Source organism: Schistocerca cancellata, chromosome 9, assembly GCF_023864275.1.
Source record: "Schistocerca cancellata isolate TAMUIC-IGC-003103 chromosome 9, iqSchCanc2.1, whole genome shotgun sequence".
NCBI lineage: Eukaryota > Metazoa > Arthropoda > Insecta > Orthoptera > Acrididae > Schistocerca > Schistocerca cancellata.
The window spans coordinates 262,660,504-262,674,459 of record NC_064634.1 but is presented as its reverse complement, the minus strand read 5'-3'; the positions used below and the strand labels follow the sequence as shown (position 1 = coordinate 262,674,459).

At 41.0% G+C, this 13,956-nt stretch overlaps 1 protein-coding gene across 1 annotated transcript in view; it reads left to right on the top strand.

Moving 5' to 3' along the window:
- LOC126100669 (sodium-coupled monocarboxylate transporter 1-like) overlaps window positions 1-13,956 on the top strand; it is a 190,225-nt gene that overhangs the window by 29,531 nt on the left and 146,738 nt on the right. Inside the window, exons 2-3 of the mRNA XM_049911289.1 lie at window positions 5,848-6,007; window positions 9,353-9,418. Coding sequence (XP_049767246.1) covers window positions 5,848-6,007; window positions 9,353-9,418 — 226 coding nt within the window. The remainder of the gene's footprint in view (window positions 1-5,847; window positions 6,008-9,352; window positions 9,419-13,956) is intronic.

Sequence of the window (13,956 nt, the reverse complement as noted above, 5' to 3'; positions counted from 1 at the left end):
CCGATGATAAGTTCCATAGTGCTCAGAGCCATTTTAACCAAGACACTCCTTTACCATTTTACACATGTGTTCACAGATTATTTTATACTTACATCTGATGACGGCCTGTAAATTCCGCAGAATAACCAAAATCCTCTCTTTCCATTTGCTATATTCACCTAGTCATACATTTCTCCATTTTGTGGATCTCTGTAGATAATTTTAAAGAAAAGTAGCCTAATTTCGAATTGTACTATCTGAGTGTTACGCAGTGTTATTGGCATGGATTTTGAACATCAGGTTTCTGAAGATGGCCTAGTGACTCCTAGTGTATGTGAGATATGCTGATATGGTAGCTACTCTTAAATTAGATTACATTTACTGAGTAGATCTCTACGACATTTCTTATCGTTATGCAATAGGTTGAGAGTTTTAGCAGCAGGAAATTGAACTGAATAGGTTACTGCAGCCAGACCGATTTGTACGACCAAAAAATACTAAAGACTGAATGTAGTACCATGTGAATGTATGGAAGCTAACGTTCTCGAAAAAGCATTTGCACGACGTTCAGTTACGATCACGCTAAACCGTGCACTTCATCATTACAGTAGACCTCTATTAAGATCTTTTTTAAAAAATAAACGAACTCAAGCACTGAAGCTGAATTATAAGTGAAGTTCTTCCTGTGACTACTTGATAACAATTTGCTCCTTACTGTTTCATCCTCCCGGAACTCTAATACCGTAATTTTGGGACCTCCGTTGTAATTCCTTCTGTAAGTGGACACACAAAAACGAAATAGCATTTTGGCAGTAAAAATAAGATCGTAGTTTGATCGAACACATACAGACTGTCCAGTCTAGTTCACACGAAATAACGATAAACAATTCGCGTCCAATCACGTAGTAATTACAGTCATGAACGAGCTCAATTACGATGAATAGTGTGCAATGCAAATGGTCTTCTGCTGCCTAAGTATGACGCCATGTAGTGACATCACACACTATTTCCACAGGCTGGCACTCTCAGATTCTGCAAATGAATAGTTAGCAGTCATTTCTGAAGGTTATTGATTACAGTAAGTTGAACGAATCGACACGAGATGGGGTTGCTTATTTAGGCCACTAAAGGTTCACAAGTTAATAGAAAGTTGAAAGAAACGATGATGTACTATGCCTTGTAACCAGCAATTCTGAAGTTACCAAAACCTTACTTTGTCATACTAACTCTCTGGATAATAGCCTAATCTTCAGGCAGAAGGTCTGTTTTCATAAAAGAGAATCAAAGTTGCGGACACTGACAGCATCTGCATGCGATGAACAAACGCAAAACCCATCCTAAATACTGGTTAATAATACACAGAAGAGCAAAATGTCATTGTATTATTCACTAGCAATAAATTTATACTCGACTTACGATTTTTAAATAAATACACACATTGGGGGGGGGGGGGGGGGTTAGCTTCCAAGTGGTCTTCGTCACAAAAACTGCAAGATAGCCTGCCACCACTTTTACTACTAGAAAGGTAGATAGTTGTTTCGAGCAACTGGCGCGGGTGCCAGTTTAGTAGTATGTTCACAAGACTGAAACTGCTGAGCGCCTTGGCAATGAAGTAGTGTGAGACTAAATGTTCGTGGCAGTCGGATCTGCCATCACTGACTGATAACGAATAAGTTTATGATATATGTAATGCAAAGTTTGATGAAATGTATGATGAGATAGAAGAAATTATTCAGGTAGTGAAGGGAGACGAAAATTCAATAGTCATGGGTGACTGGATTTCGAGAGTAGGAAAAGGGAGAGAAGGAAACATAGTGGGTGAATATGGATTGGGAGAGAGAAATGAAAGAGGAAGCCGTCTGGTAGAATTTTGCACAGAGCATAACTTAATCATAGCTAACACTTGGTTCAAGAATCATAAAAGAAGGTTGTATACATGGAAGAATCCTGGAGATACTAGAAGGTAACAGAGAGATTATATGATGGTAAGACAGAGATTTAGGAACCTGATTTTAAATTGTAAGAGATTTCCAGGGGCAACTGTGGACTCTGACCACAATCTATTGGTCATGAACTGTAGATTAAAACTGAAGAAGCTGCAAAAAGGTGGGAATTTAAGGAGATGGGACCTGGATAAACTGACTAAACCAGAGGTTGTACAGAGTTTCAGGGAGAGCATAAGGCAACAATTGACAGGAATGGGGGAAAGAAATACAGTAGAAGAGGAATGGGTAGCTGTGAGGGATGAAGTAGTGAAGGCAGCAGAGGATCAAGTAGGTAAAAAGACGAGGGCTAGTAGAAATCCTTGGGTAACAGAAGAAATATTGAATTTAATTGATGAAAGGAGAAAATATAAAAACGCAGTAAATGAAGCAGGCAAAAAGGAATACAAACGTCTCAAAAATGAGATCGACAAGAAGTGCAAAATGGCTAAGCGGGGATGGCTAGAGGACAAATGTAAGGATGTAGAGGCTTATCGCACTAGGGGTAAGATAGATACTGCCTGCAGGAAAATTAAAGAGACCTTTGGAGAAAAGAGACCCACTTGTATGAATATCAAGAGCGTTGATGGAAACGCAGTTCTAAGCAAAGAAGGGAAAGCAGAAAGGTGGAAGGAGTACACAGAGGGTCTATACAGGGGCGATGTAATTGAGGACAATATTATGGAAATGGAGGAAGATGTAGATGAAGATGAAATCGGAGATACGATACTGCGTGAAGAGTTTGACAGAGCACTGAAAGACCTGAGTCGAATCAAGGCCCCGGGAGTAGACAACATTCCATTGGAACTACTGACGGCCTTGGGAGAGCTAATCCTGACAAAACTCTACTATCTGGTGAGCAAGATGTATGAGACAGGTGAAGTACCCTCAGACTTCAAGAAGAATATAATAATTCCAATCCCAAGGAAAGCAGGTGTTGACAGATGTGAAAATTACCGAACTATCAGTTTAATAAGTCACAGCTGCAAAGTACCAACGAGAATTCTTTACAGACGAATGCAAAAACTAGTAGAAGCTGACCTCGGGGAAGATCAGTTTGGATTCCGAAGTAATATTGGAACACGTGAGGCAATACTGACCCTACGACTTATCTTACAAAATAGATCAAGGAACGGCAATCCACATTTCTAGCATTTGTAGACTTAGAGAAAGCATTTGACAATGTTGACTGGAATACTGTCTTTCAAATTTACAATTTGTACAGAAACTAGATGGCAGTTATAAGAGTCAAGGGGCATAAAAGGGAAGCAGCGGTTGGGAAGGGCGTGAGACAGGATTGTAGCCTCTCCCAGATGTTATTCAATCTGTATATTGAGCAAGCAGTAAAGGAAACAAAAGATAAATTCGGAGTAGGTATTAAAGTCCATGGAGAAGAAATAAAAACGTTGAGGTTCGTCCATGACATTCTAATTGTGTCAGAGACAACAAAGGACTCGGAAGAGCAGTTGAACGGAATGGACAGTATCTTGAAAGGTGGATATAAGATGAATATCAACAAAAGCAAAACGAGGATAATGGAATGTAGTCGAATTAAGTCGGGTGATGCTGAGAGAATTAGATTAGGAAATGAGACACTTAAAGTAGTAAAGGAGTTTTGCTATTTGGGGAGCAAAATAACTGATGATGGTCGAAGTAGAGAAGATATAAAATGTAGACTGGCAATGGCTAGGAAAGCGTTTCTGAAGAAGAGAAATTTGTTAACATCGAGTATAGATTTAAGTGTCAGGAAGTCGTTTCTCAAAGTATTTGTATGGAGTGTAGCCATGTATGGAAGTGAAACATGGACGATAAATAGTTTGGACAAGAAGAGAATAGAAGCTTTCGAAATGTGGTGCTACAGAAGAATGCTGAAGATTAGATGGGTAGATCACATGACTAACGAGGAGGTATTGAATAGAATTTGGAGAAGAGGAGTTTGTGGCACAACTTGACAAGAAGAAGGGACCAGTTGGTAGGACATGTTCTGAGGCATCAAGGGATCACAAATTTAGCATTGGAGGGCAGCGTGGAGGGTAAAAATCGTAGAGGAAGACCGAGAGATGAATACTCTAAGCAGATTCAGAAGGATGTAGGTAGCAGTAAGTACTGGGAGATGAAGAAGCTTGCACAGGATAGAGTAGCATGGAAAGCTGCATCAAACCAGTCTCAGGACTGAAGACAACAACAACAACAACAACAACAACAACAACAATCCAACGTCTTGATTTTTTGACAAGAAAGTGTCACGGACAGGAAGAAAGGTTGCTGCAAATAAATGCAAGTGAGTGAATGTGCGATAAAAGGTATCACGATCACTTTGAAATCCAGGACTTTGAGCTGACAAAAGAGCGTGCTTCAGGAAGCAGAACTAAACACCTGTTAGTAATCTTTGCGCTGTCAATTCCAAACAGCTTACGCTGATGGAAAATTCGTCACTGAAGCAAAGAGAAAAAAAAAGCACTGCAGACTTGGCAGCATCATTTATTTCTAGGTCTACAATGTGGTGGTGCAAAATTTTCAGTAACAAACATGTGAATGAAACCGCTGTATTCTTCATATAATGATAGTGTCTTTTCACTTTATATTTAACAGCTTTTCTTTTTCATAGGGTGTCTTGACATTAAATAACAGTTCTCTGTTTTGAGTAGGTTGTCAACTTTTGTTTTAGGTCATTCCAATTCGATAACCGACGGAATATCTACGCGTGCTCCGAAAAACAATACAAAAACATCAATGATCGTAGTAGATGTCGGGATGAAAAATAGTACGCTCCAAAAAACCATATTCGGTAACAAAGGATTTCTCATTCTTGAAACAAATTCACAAAGCTTGCTGTGGACTTAGATTCCCGACACCCACTACGCCCTTTGATACTCTCTTCCCTTTGAGAGCTCGCTCTGATATTCCGTCAACGCAAATTTGAGTTTCACGGCATATCTTCCGCGGTTTACGAAAAACAATAAAGCATCAAAGGACATAGTAGGTGTCGGGAATCAAACTCAGGTATAATTAGCGAACAATAGTCTGCAGTCTGGTTGGATCTCAGGCAGCGACTACACATATAGCAAAACTTGCAGCATCTGTAGGAAGCGGATGGTTCGGTCGTCGAAATATTATGCATATAATGGAAACAGTATTTCTGGCAACAAACAAGTAATACTTGTAAATTCACGTAGGGAAAACCTGAACGACGGTTTCAGTATTCTTTCGCGCCAATATTTGAGCGTATTTGCTTTCCATATAATGTTTGCAACCAGCCACATGATGAATCAACTTAGTATACAGAATTAAACGGGTATAAGAGCAGATGTATTTTTGCTTGTCGCAAAAGCAAGCCATAAACGCTTATTTTCCCATGGGCAGTAGGTGAAGTGTTGATGTGGGGACGAGGGGACGTAGAAATCTTAGTCTACACTGATAGGCGCAGTGTAATTAGTGGTGCAATTAAGTCTGTGCAGAAAACACCAGGCCGTAAAGTTTGTAATGCTTTGTGGGAAGACTGTTCAACGCAAAGGAAAAGCAACCAGCACACTGATGTGTGTATGTATTAAGGAAGAGCATATAAAGATATTTGTACTTGTGCCCGTTGTACTCTGCATTGTATAACGATTTGTGGGTCCTGACGTAGCTTTCGATTCACTCGTTTCCAGGTTCCTTATCTCAATAATTTTCTCTTCTCTCCCACCATCTATGAGAGTTCGTATTACCATATGAAAAAGCTACATATAACAAATTTTTGCTCGTTCTGAAGAAAACTCTCCATGAAAGTCATTAAAAGAAATTCTGTAATTTATTTAATAGTACCTAAAACTGTTTTCAATGGAACTACAGGAAACCATTCTGCACAATTTGTGTACTTCATCTTTCTCTGGTTTTTGTGTCACAGCTTCATCTCGGGCATCACGCTTCTCGGCACGCCTACGGAGCTCTACCTTCGAGGCACGCAGTACGTCTTCATGAACGTGTCCATCTTCACAGCGCCTCTCTTCATAGGCTTCGCGTACCTTCCTGTGTTCCACGGCCTTCGAATCACCTCCACGTACGAGGTATGTAGCGCCCTCAGCGCCTGGAAGCGTCTCTGTTAATGTTCGTTACGCCATTTCTTCACTCATTCACCAACTCTCATCTCTTCCTACAACATACTTGCTCCATTAAAATGTCTCGTGTTCTCAATCTATTTAGACAGCAGACAGCATAACGGTGCTCAGAGAGGAATCCAAAAGTGATCAGACATGATTTGTGGAAAATGGTCTGGAGAAAACAATTTCGTATTTCACTGCTACTGCATTAGTATTAAATGTCTGTGGGCTGTCAACAGTTAAGAGAGCAAATTTTTCGCTGCAAATAATCGAAAACGATTCATTTTCCCTGATTTTGATAAATAAGTAGCTCATAGTAAGGGTCTTATAGCAATGTAAAATTTAATCAGTATCTATTAAGGTCGCAAATCAAATTTGTAAAAAAATTTGGGCTTCAACATTATCATGAAATTGCAGTTACAGAGTTCAACGCATCACAAACCAATTCTGACCAAAGATTCGTAAATTTTAAACTACTGTAGACCAGCATTGGAGGTATAGTAGTAGATACAGACTGTACATACTTATGAACAAGAACACTGGCGTATCCTACTTTCCATACTACAGAGGAAATCTCTCTCTCTCTCTCTCTCTCTCTCTCTCTTAACCGCAATCAGATATTGGATACAGTACTTACCTCTTCATAATGCGGGGCCAATCAGCAATTAAATTTGTAATTAGTTTATTTCTGCCTACTGAAGAAGTAAAGGTACATTACCGTAACACACCAATCCAATAACAATTTTTACAAAGCAACTGGCTGCCATTTTACTATCATTGTTATTATTATTATTATTAATATTATTTATTTTATGGCCTTTATTGTACTGCTGTAGTCAATTATAGAAAGATTTGTACAAATTGCTGTTGCCGTTAATACGGTTGAGTTTAATAATAATTTAATAACACATTTCAATAACACAGTGGTTATGCAAGGATTATTATAATTTTATCATATAGAGGGTCTTTTACTCTTCAGTCTGTCCAATATTTCTTCATTCTTTCAAACATTTTCGCTCTTCCCTAGTCTTAAATAAGTTTGTCGTCCTTTTATTGGTCCTAGCTTGTAGCCTGCCAAACATTTATTGGATTTATTGATTCAAGGAGTCCAGACTATTAATTTGCCAGAATAACTTCATGAATATGGCAGTTCGGTGCTCTATCACTAATGTTAACAATAAATAACTCGTTAGATTCCACTTTCATGTGTTTCTAGATGTCTACATTATGAAATATATGAGGACACATCCTTTTCTGATTTTGTGTGCTATTATTTCTGTTGACTTTCGTCCAACAAGAACATATAAAATGTAAACTGCATTTAGACTTCACATTCAAGGGTTTTTAGAGCGAATTTAGTTAAATATGAAATTGCATATATATAGTTCCAGTTCAATAGTTTCAGCTGCCGATGGCCAGAGTGGCCGAGCGGTTCTAGGCACTTCAGTCTGGAACCGCGCGACTGCTTCGGTCACAGGTTCGAATCCTGCCTCGGGCATGGATGTGTGTGATGACCTTAGGTTAGTTAGGTTTCAGTAGTTCTAAGTTTTAGGGGACTGATGACCTCAGATGTTAAGTCACATAGAGCTCAGAGCCATTTGAACCATTTTCAGCTGCCGGCTTACCAGCAAGGACATAGAATCCTTGCGCATAATAACGTACTCGTGGAATGTATATACATGAAAGAACAGAAGTGTAGAACGCCAGGATCACTTTTTGTTCTTAGGCATTGAATGCCTCAGAATCAAAGGTGGAAAATTAAAAGGAATACAGGAAAGAACTACCATGAGGGAATAGCTCAAATTGCTCTGAGCACTATGGAACTTAACGTCTGAGGTCATGAGTCCCCTAGAACTTACAACTCCTTGAACCTAACTAACCTAGGCACATCACACACATCCATGCCCGAGGCAGGATTCGAACCTGCGAGCGTAGAAGTCACGCCGTTCCGGACTGAAGTGCCTAGAACAGCTCGGCCACCGCGGCCGGCTAAGTACATAACACATCTTCGGTCGGAAACCGAGTCAGGGAAACTCTAAGTCGTCTTAAGATGTTTCTTCACAGCTACCATCACATGGATGCAGGGTGGTTGGAACTAATTAAACCTTCGGTACTTGAAAGTATACTTATGAAAAAATTGTAAGACAATGAATTTTTGTGGAAGCATTTGTAAAGACACCCGGAGCAGAAATAACTAATAAGCCATTGAAAGAAACATATTTTAATTTCCATAGCAAACTGTACCCTTAATTAATTTTGCTCCATTCTTACGTTCCTGATTACAAACGTTGCTCAGTGTGACTTCCATCTGCATTCACAACGGCCTGGAACAGCACTAAAAGTACCATTTCACAATTTTGGCAGCACTTTTCGAATGGAGGACCATGGAATATTAAGTTGTCGCGACACTGCTCGTGCCTTGCTTGAAGATTGCACAATGTTTCTAGGTTTTTCAGCCATGGGAACAGTAACTTATTCAGCAATTTGTGGTGCAGTTGGACGTCGGCCTCTTCCAGGAGCAATTCCCAAATCGACAGTTAATTACAACTTCGGTATCGCGTTCTCCAACTCAGGTGCGGAAAGAGGACCTCTCCGTATTGTTTTAATGCGTCAATACTCGCGTAGAGAAGGAGCACTATTGGTGTTGTTTTGACAAAACAGCCCACCTTGTCCAGACAAAAATTTTAAGTGTCTACAATTGTACTGTACACTTATGCTTGTGTTTCAATCCTATGTCGCCGTGCCAGTAGCGGCGCCTAACGGCAAGTGATGACACTAACACCACAAACAACGCAAATACTGCAGCGCACAGACTAAACATCATTCCTATTAAGTTACGTATCCTCAACAGCAAAACGTTTCTAGCTCATGAAGCGAAAGTTTATTTACAACCACGCTGTACCTTGTACGAATATACAGACCGTTACAAAACGAACATTTGGTTTTTAAAACGGTAGTCCTGAATACCGATTTCTTCCTTTTGTGCATGAGAAGCTGGGATGATCGATCGCAAACTGTTTCAGCTTTTCAATAGCTCCGGCAATGAAAAATGTCAGAAATTGGTGGCACGCATGATTTTTGAGTTTTCTTGACATACACACGAAATATTCTTAAAAGGCTAATGAGTGCTGCTTACAGCTATGGAGATACATTACCACCTAAGATAATTATGAATTGTAATAGATTTTAACTTGTTTCTTTGAGTGTTATTTTCTCTCGTTCTTTATGTGTGTAAATATATGATATTTTATTTACTTCGCAATCTTTTCCAGATTTAACTTATTTATTGATTAATTAATCCTTCTATTACAGTACCTGGAGATGAGGTTTGGGAAGAGTGCCCGGCTGCTGGGCTCGTTCCTGTTCATAGTTGGCATCGTAAGTATGACAAGCCTGTCCGTTGTTTTTCCCTCCATTTCTGCTCTTTGTGTGTTAGCAAGTATGTGTTCATTCCAGTATGATGTACACAGTCCACCACACATTATTCTGACCGCCGGCTATGTGCAATAACCACTCACAGACAGCGGGTGGCAGCACTAGAAGCGGAAGGCACATAACGCGTGCCGGGAGACACGGGAACCAGCGCAGTCGTTGTCGTTATGCGGAAGCAGGCTGATTTACCTGACGTCCGAAAAGCCATGATCGGACCAACTGTGGAATCATTTCCGGGACAACTATGTTTGTAAACTGTTCGTGTGCGTCCGTGGTTAAAATGTACCATGCATGGCTTAATTCGGCTATCGAAACCCTGCGCCGAAGCAACTGTGCTGCCGCGTGGACCATATATGACAAGAGCGAACAGCTGAGAAAAAGTCTATTCTGAGCAACTGATGTCCCAAATGAACCAAGGGTCTAGCAGCAGTGCTTCTTAAACGACCGTGGACCTCCTCAGCAGGCACCTGTTTCATGCTCCCATGCTGACTGCAGTTCATCAGTGTTTTCGTGTCACAAAGGTTCAACACAAGTGCGCATCTATCTTCGGAACATGTCTGTGCTTGCATACAGTTGGTTTTTCTCGACACAATGGAATCTACTAGTAGGACAATGCAGCTCGCAGTGTATGTGGGTTGTTTCAAGAGCACCAGGATGAATCTACCATACTCCCCTGGCCAGCAACCTCTTCAGATTTAATCCAAATTGGGAATCTGTGGGACCACCTCGACCGGGCTACTCACGCCATGGAGCCTCAAATGAGAAACCTAGCGCAGCTGGGAATGGCAAGGCAGTCGGTATGGATCCACATTACTTTTGGTTCCTTCCACAACCTTAAGCCGTCGGCACACGGACCGTGCATCCTAACGTTGAGCGTTGAGCGTGCCGAGTTTCTGACGTCATAGCGTGGAATAACACGTTCGGGAGTCTTTCCGAAAGTGCAGAGCAATATCTAGCATGTCAGACATTCCGAGCGTGCGTCTGAGCGTTGACCAATGAGATGGCACAACGCCACCTACGTCACACGCACGCCGGCTCCCTTCAGTACAGAGTTGTGAGACGCCATATTGGCATTCATTTCAAGCCTATATGTATATATGCCGTTTCTGAGCACCAACAAATTGAGAATCACTGGAAAACGCGTTGTTAACTGTGTGATTCGTTCCAATAAAATAATGAGAAACATCATATTCGTGGCAAAATAATTATTGTAACTTGTGTATTATGAGAGTAGGCTATTTGAAGGCAGCGACACACTGAAGATCCACCCAAAAAAGCATTGTTCTTGGTACAATTTGTTATAATTAAATTTCAATTAGTAACATATTTATGATTAAGGTTTTTAGCAAGGGGTAACATAAAATTGTTAGATGCAAGGGATGTATTGTTGGTGTAGTGTAACGAGAAGAAGTAAAAGTGCATGCCGAACTGCCACCAGTTGAAGGTGACAGTAAGGTGCTAGATTGTGCTACTACTAAAGACTCATTCTTTGAGTGCTGTAATTTATGACTTCAATTATCTGTCACCTTATTTATGTCATTTCATTGTAGCCATTTTTGTTACTGTCTTTGTGGAATTAAAAAAAAAAAATAGCGTCACAATCTTGTGTTGAGTTGTATGGTGAAGCGGTGGTTCGCGTCATGACACTTGCAAATTTTTTTCCTAACATTCGCGTTTTTGTTAGGTTCTGATACTTTATTATTAGTTTAATGTAATTATATACTATAATATTTGATGTTATGTAAATATAAGTTCACCTCTTTTTGAGGGGTGACTGTTCGATTGGCTTAATCTACAGGTTAGTTTGCGCTACTTGTATAAAGATATTTTCCTCCTTTTTCATTTACGCTTCGTAATTCACATGTTGCAAAGATTCTGCTACTGGGTAGGAACAGTGATCAAGTAAGACTGACGTTGCGGTTTTCCTAAAATGTGGGAATGATGAAATAATGTCCATCTTATGCGGAGAAGTATTCCAAATTTGTACCGCACTGTTTGTAATGGAACTTATATAAACCGGTGTGCTTATTGATCGGACATGGTACTTTCATTTTCGTGGACGATGGAGAAAATGTGCGTTTTAATAGAGCTAACGTGGGAATTTTACGAGCGCCCGTTGAGTGAACAGTATGATTTACGAACTAGAAACATCCCTCAACAGCGCTGCGATCACGTTGGGGCCCATGTACCGAATGCACAAGTCGCATCGTCCCTGAGCTTTCAGTAGCACGGTGAACTCGGTACGCTCAACGTCAACGTTCGACAGCACGGCCCGTGTGCCGACTGACTCTCTTCCTGCACGTCTGCGCTCCAAAAGGTGGTTGCTGATTCTTCTTACAGGTTATTGCACTAATTTGGCTGGATCGTGTATCTAAAGCTTATTATTCTCAGGAGCTTCCAAAGTTAATAAAGTTTGAAAAACAGGACAGAGGAACTGGCAGAACAGAGGTGACGAGAGTATCACGTAACGGTTACCAACGCGATCTCGGTTTCCTTTATGTTCCGTCAGATGTTTCTGCATCTACTTCCAGCCACCATTTCCAACTCATATTGTTTTTAATGTGATTACTTACAAACATTAGTCGAATTACAAAAAATTAATATTCTTCTACGTCACACACGGCGAACTGTGAATTCGTGGCACATTAAAATTGTATCCAAACCAGACATGGAACCCTAGATTTAAAATAGGCACTCTTACATCCGAATATATCTCACAGTCCACCTCTAAACTCGATGTGTCCATCTGCCGCTACGTCTTCGCTACTCTTGTGAACACAGGCAGGGAGCTTCTTACATTATTACTTACCTTCTGCTGATCATTGCGAATCTTCGACTTGTGTCACTTCCTCCTTCGTACCAATCTCATGGTGGAAACATATCGCCTAGCTCTCAAAATATCCTAGGAAGACAAATTTGACGACATATTGAATAGTTTTCTGGAATATGTCAGACAATCCCATTCATTCCGGCAGGCTATTTTTGAGATAATTCAATAGAAAAATGAAACCTACACCCAAAATTTACAAAACATCGCATGTGTTTCACAGTATTATATGTTACTGATAAGTTGTATACTTTATGAATTATGTGGGAGTTTCATTCTAGAAGTGAAAGTGGTTAGAAATAACGAAATATTTGTGATACTTAGAATCCACTATTCAGAAACCAGTTTCAGTTAAGTGAGTTCAATAGCTTCTGAGGAAAGGAACATGTTTTGCTGGCAACATACATCACACTTATAAGCCTCCGCTTCCTGCTGTGAGAGGCTGCAAGATTACAGGAGATTGTGACTGAAAATATGGTGCCACTAAATATGTCCTTCTCCTGCATAAAAGTCTTGTAGCTTTGTCAGCGAGTTCCTCAGGTGATAAGCAGATTTCACAATCGCTAAAATATCTTAGGTACAACACATGCGTTGTCATACTACACTACTGGCCATTAAAATTGCTACACCACGAAGATGACGTGCTACAGACGTGAAATTTAATGTACAGGAAGAAAATGCTGTGATATGCAAATGATTACCTTTTCAAAGCATTCACACAAGGTTGGCGCCGGTGGCGACACCTACAACGTGCTGACATGAGGAAAGTTTCCAACCGATTTCTCGTACACAAACAGCAGTTGACCGCCGTCGCCTGGTGAAACGTTGTTGTGATGCCTCGTGTAAGGAGGAGAAATGCGTACTATCACGTTTCCGACTTTGATAAAGGTCTAATTGCTCGACATTGCTGCTCGCGTTGGTCGAGATCCAATGACTGTTAGCAGAATACGGAATCGGTAGGTTCAGAAGGGTAATATGGAACGCCGTGCTGGATCCCAACGGCCTCGTATCACTAGCAGTCGGGATGACAGACATTTTATGGGCATGGCTGTAACGGATCGTGCAGCCACGTCTCGATCCCCGAGTCAACAGATGGGGACGTTTGCATGACAACAACTATCTGCACGAACAGTTCGACGACGTTTGCAGCAGCGTGGACTATCAGCTCGGAGACCATGGCTGCGGTTACCCTTGACGCTGCATCACAGACAGGAGCGCCTGCGATGGTGTACTCAACGACGAACGTGGATGCACGAATGGCAAAACGTCATTATTTCGGATGAATCCAGTTTCTGTTTACAGCATCATGACGGTCGCATCCGTGTTTGGCGACATCGCGGTGAACGCACATTGGGAGCGTGTATTTGTCATGGCCATACTGGCGTATCACCCGGCGTGATGGTATGGGATGCCATTGATTACACGTTTCGGTCACCTCTTGTTCGCACTGATGGCACTTTGAACAGTGGACGTTAAATTTCAGATGTGTTACGACCCGTGGCTCTAACCTACATTCGATCCCTGCGAAACCCGACATTTCAGCAGGATAATGCACGACCGAATGTTGCAGTTCCCGTACGGGTCTTTCTGGATGCAGAAAATTTTCGACTGCTGCCCTGGCCAGCACATTCTCCAGATCTCTCACCAATTGAAAACG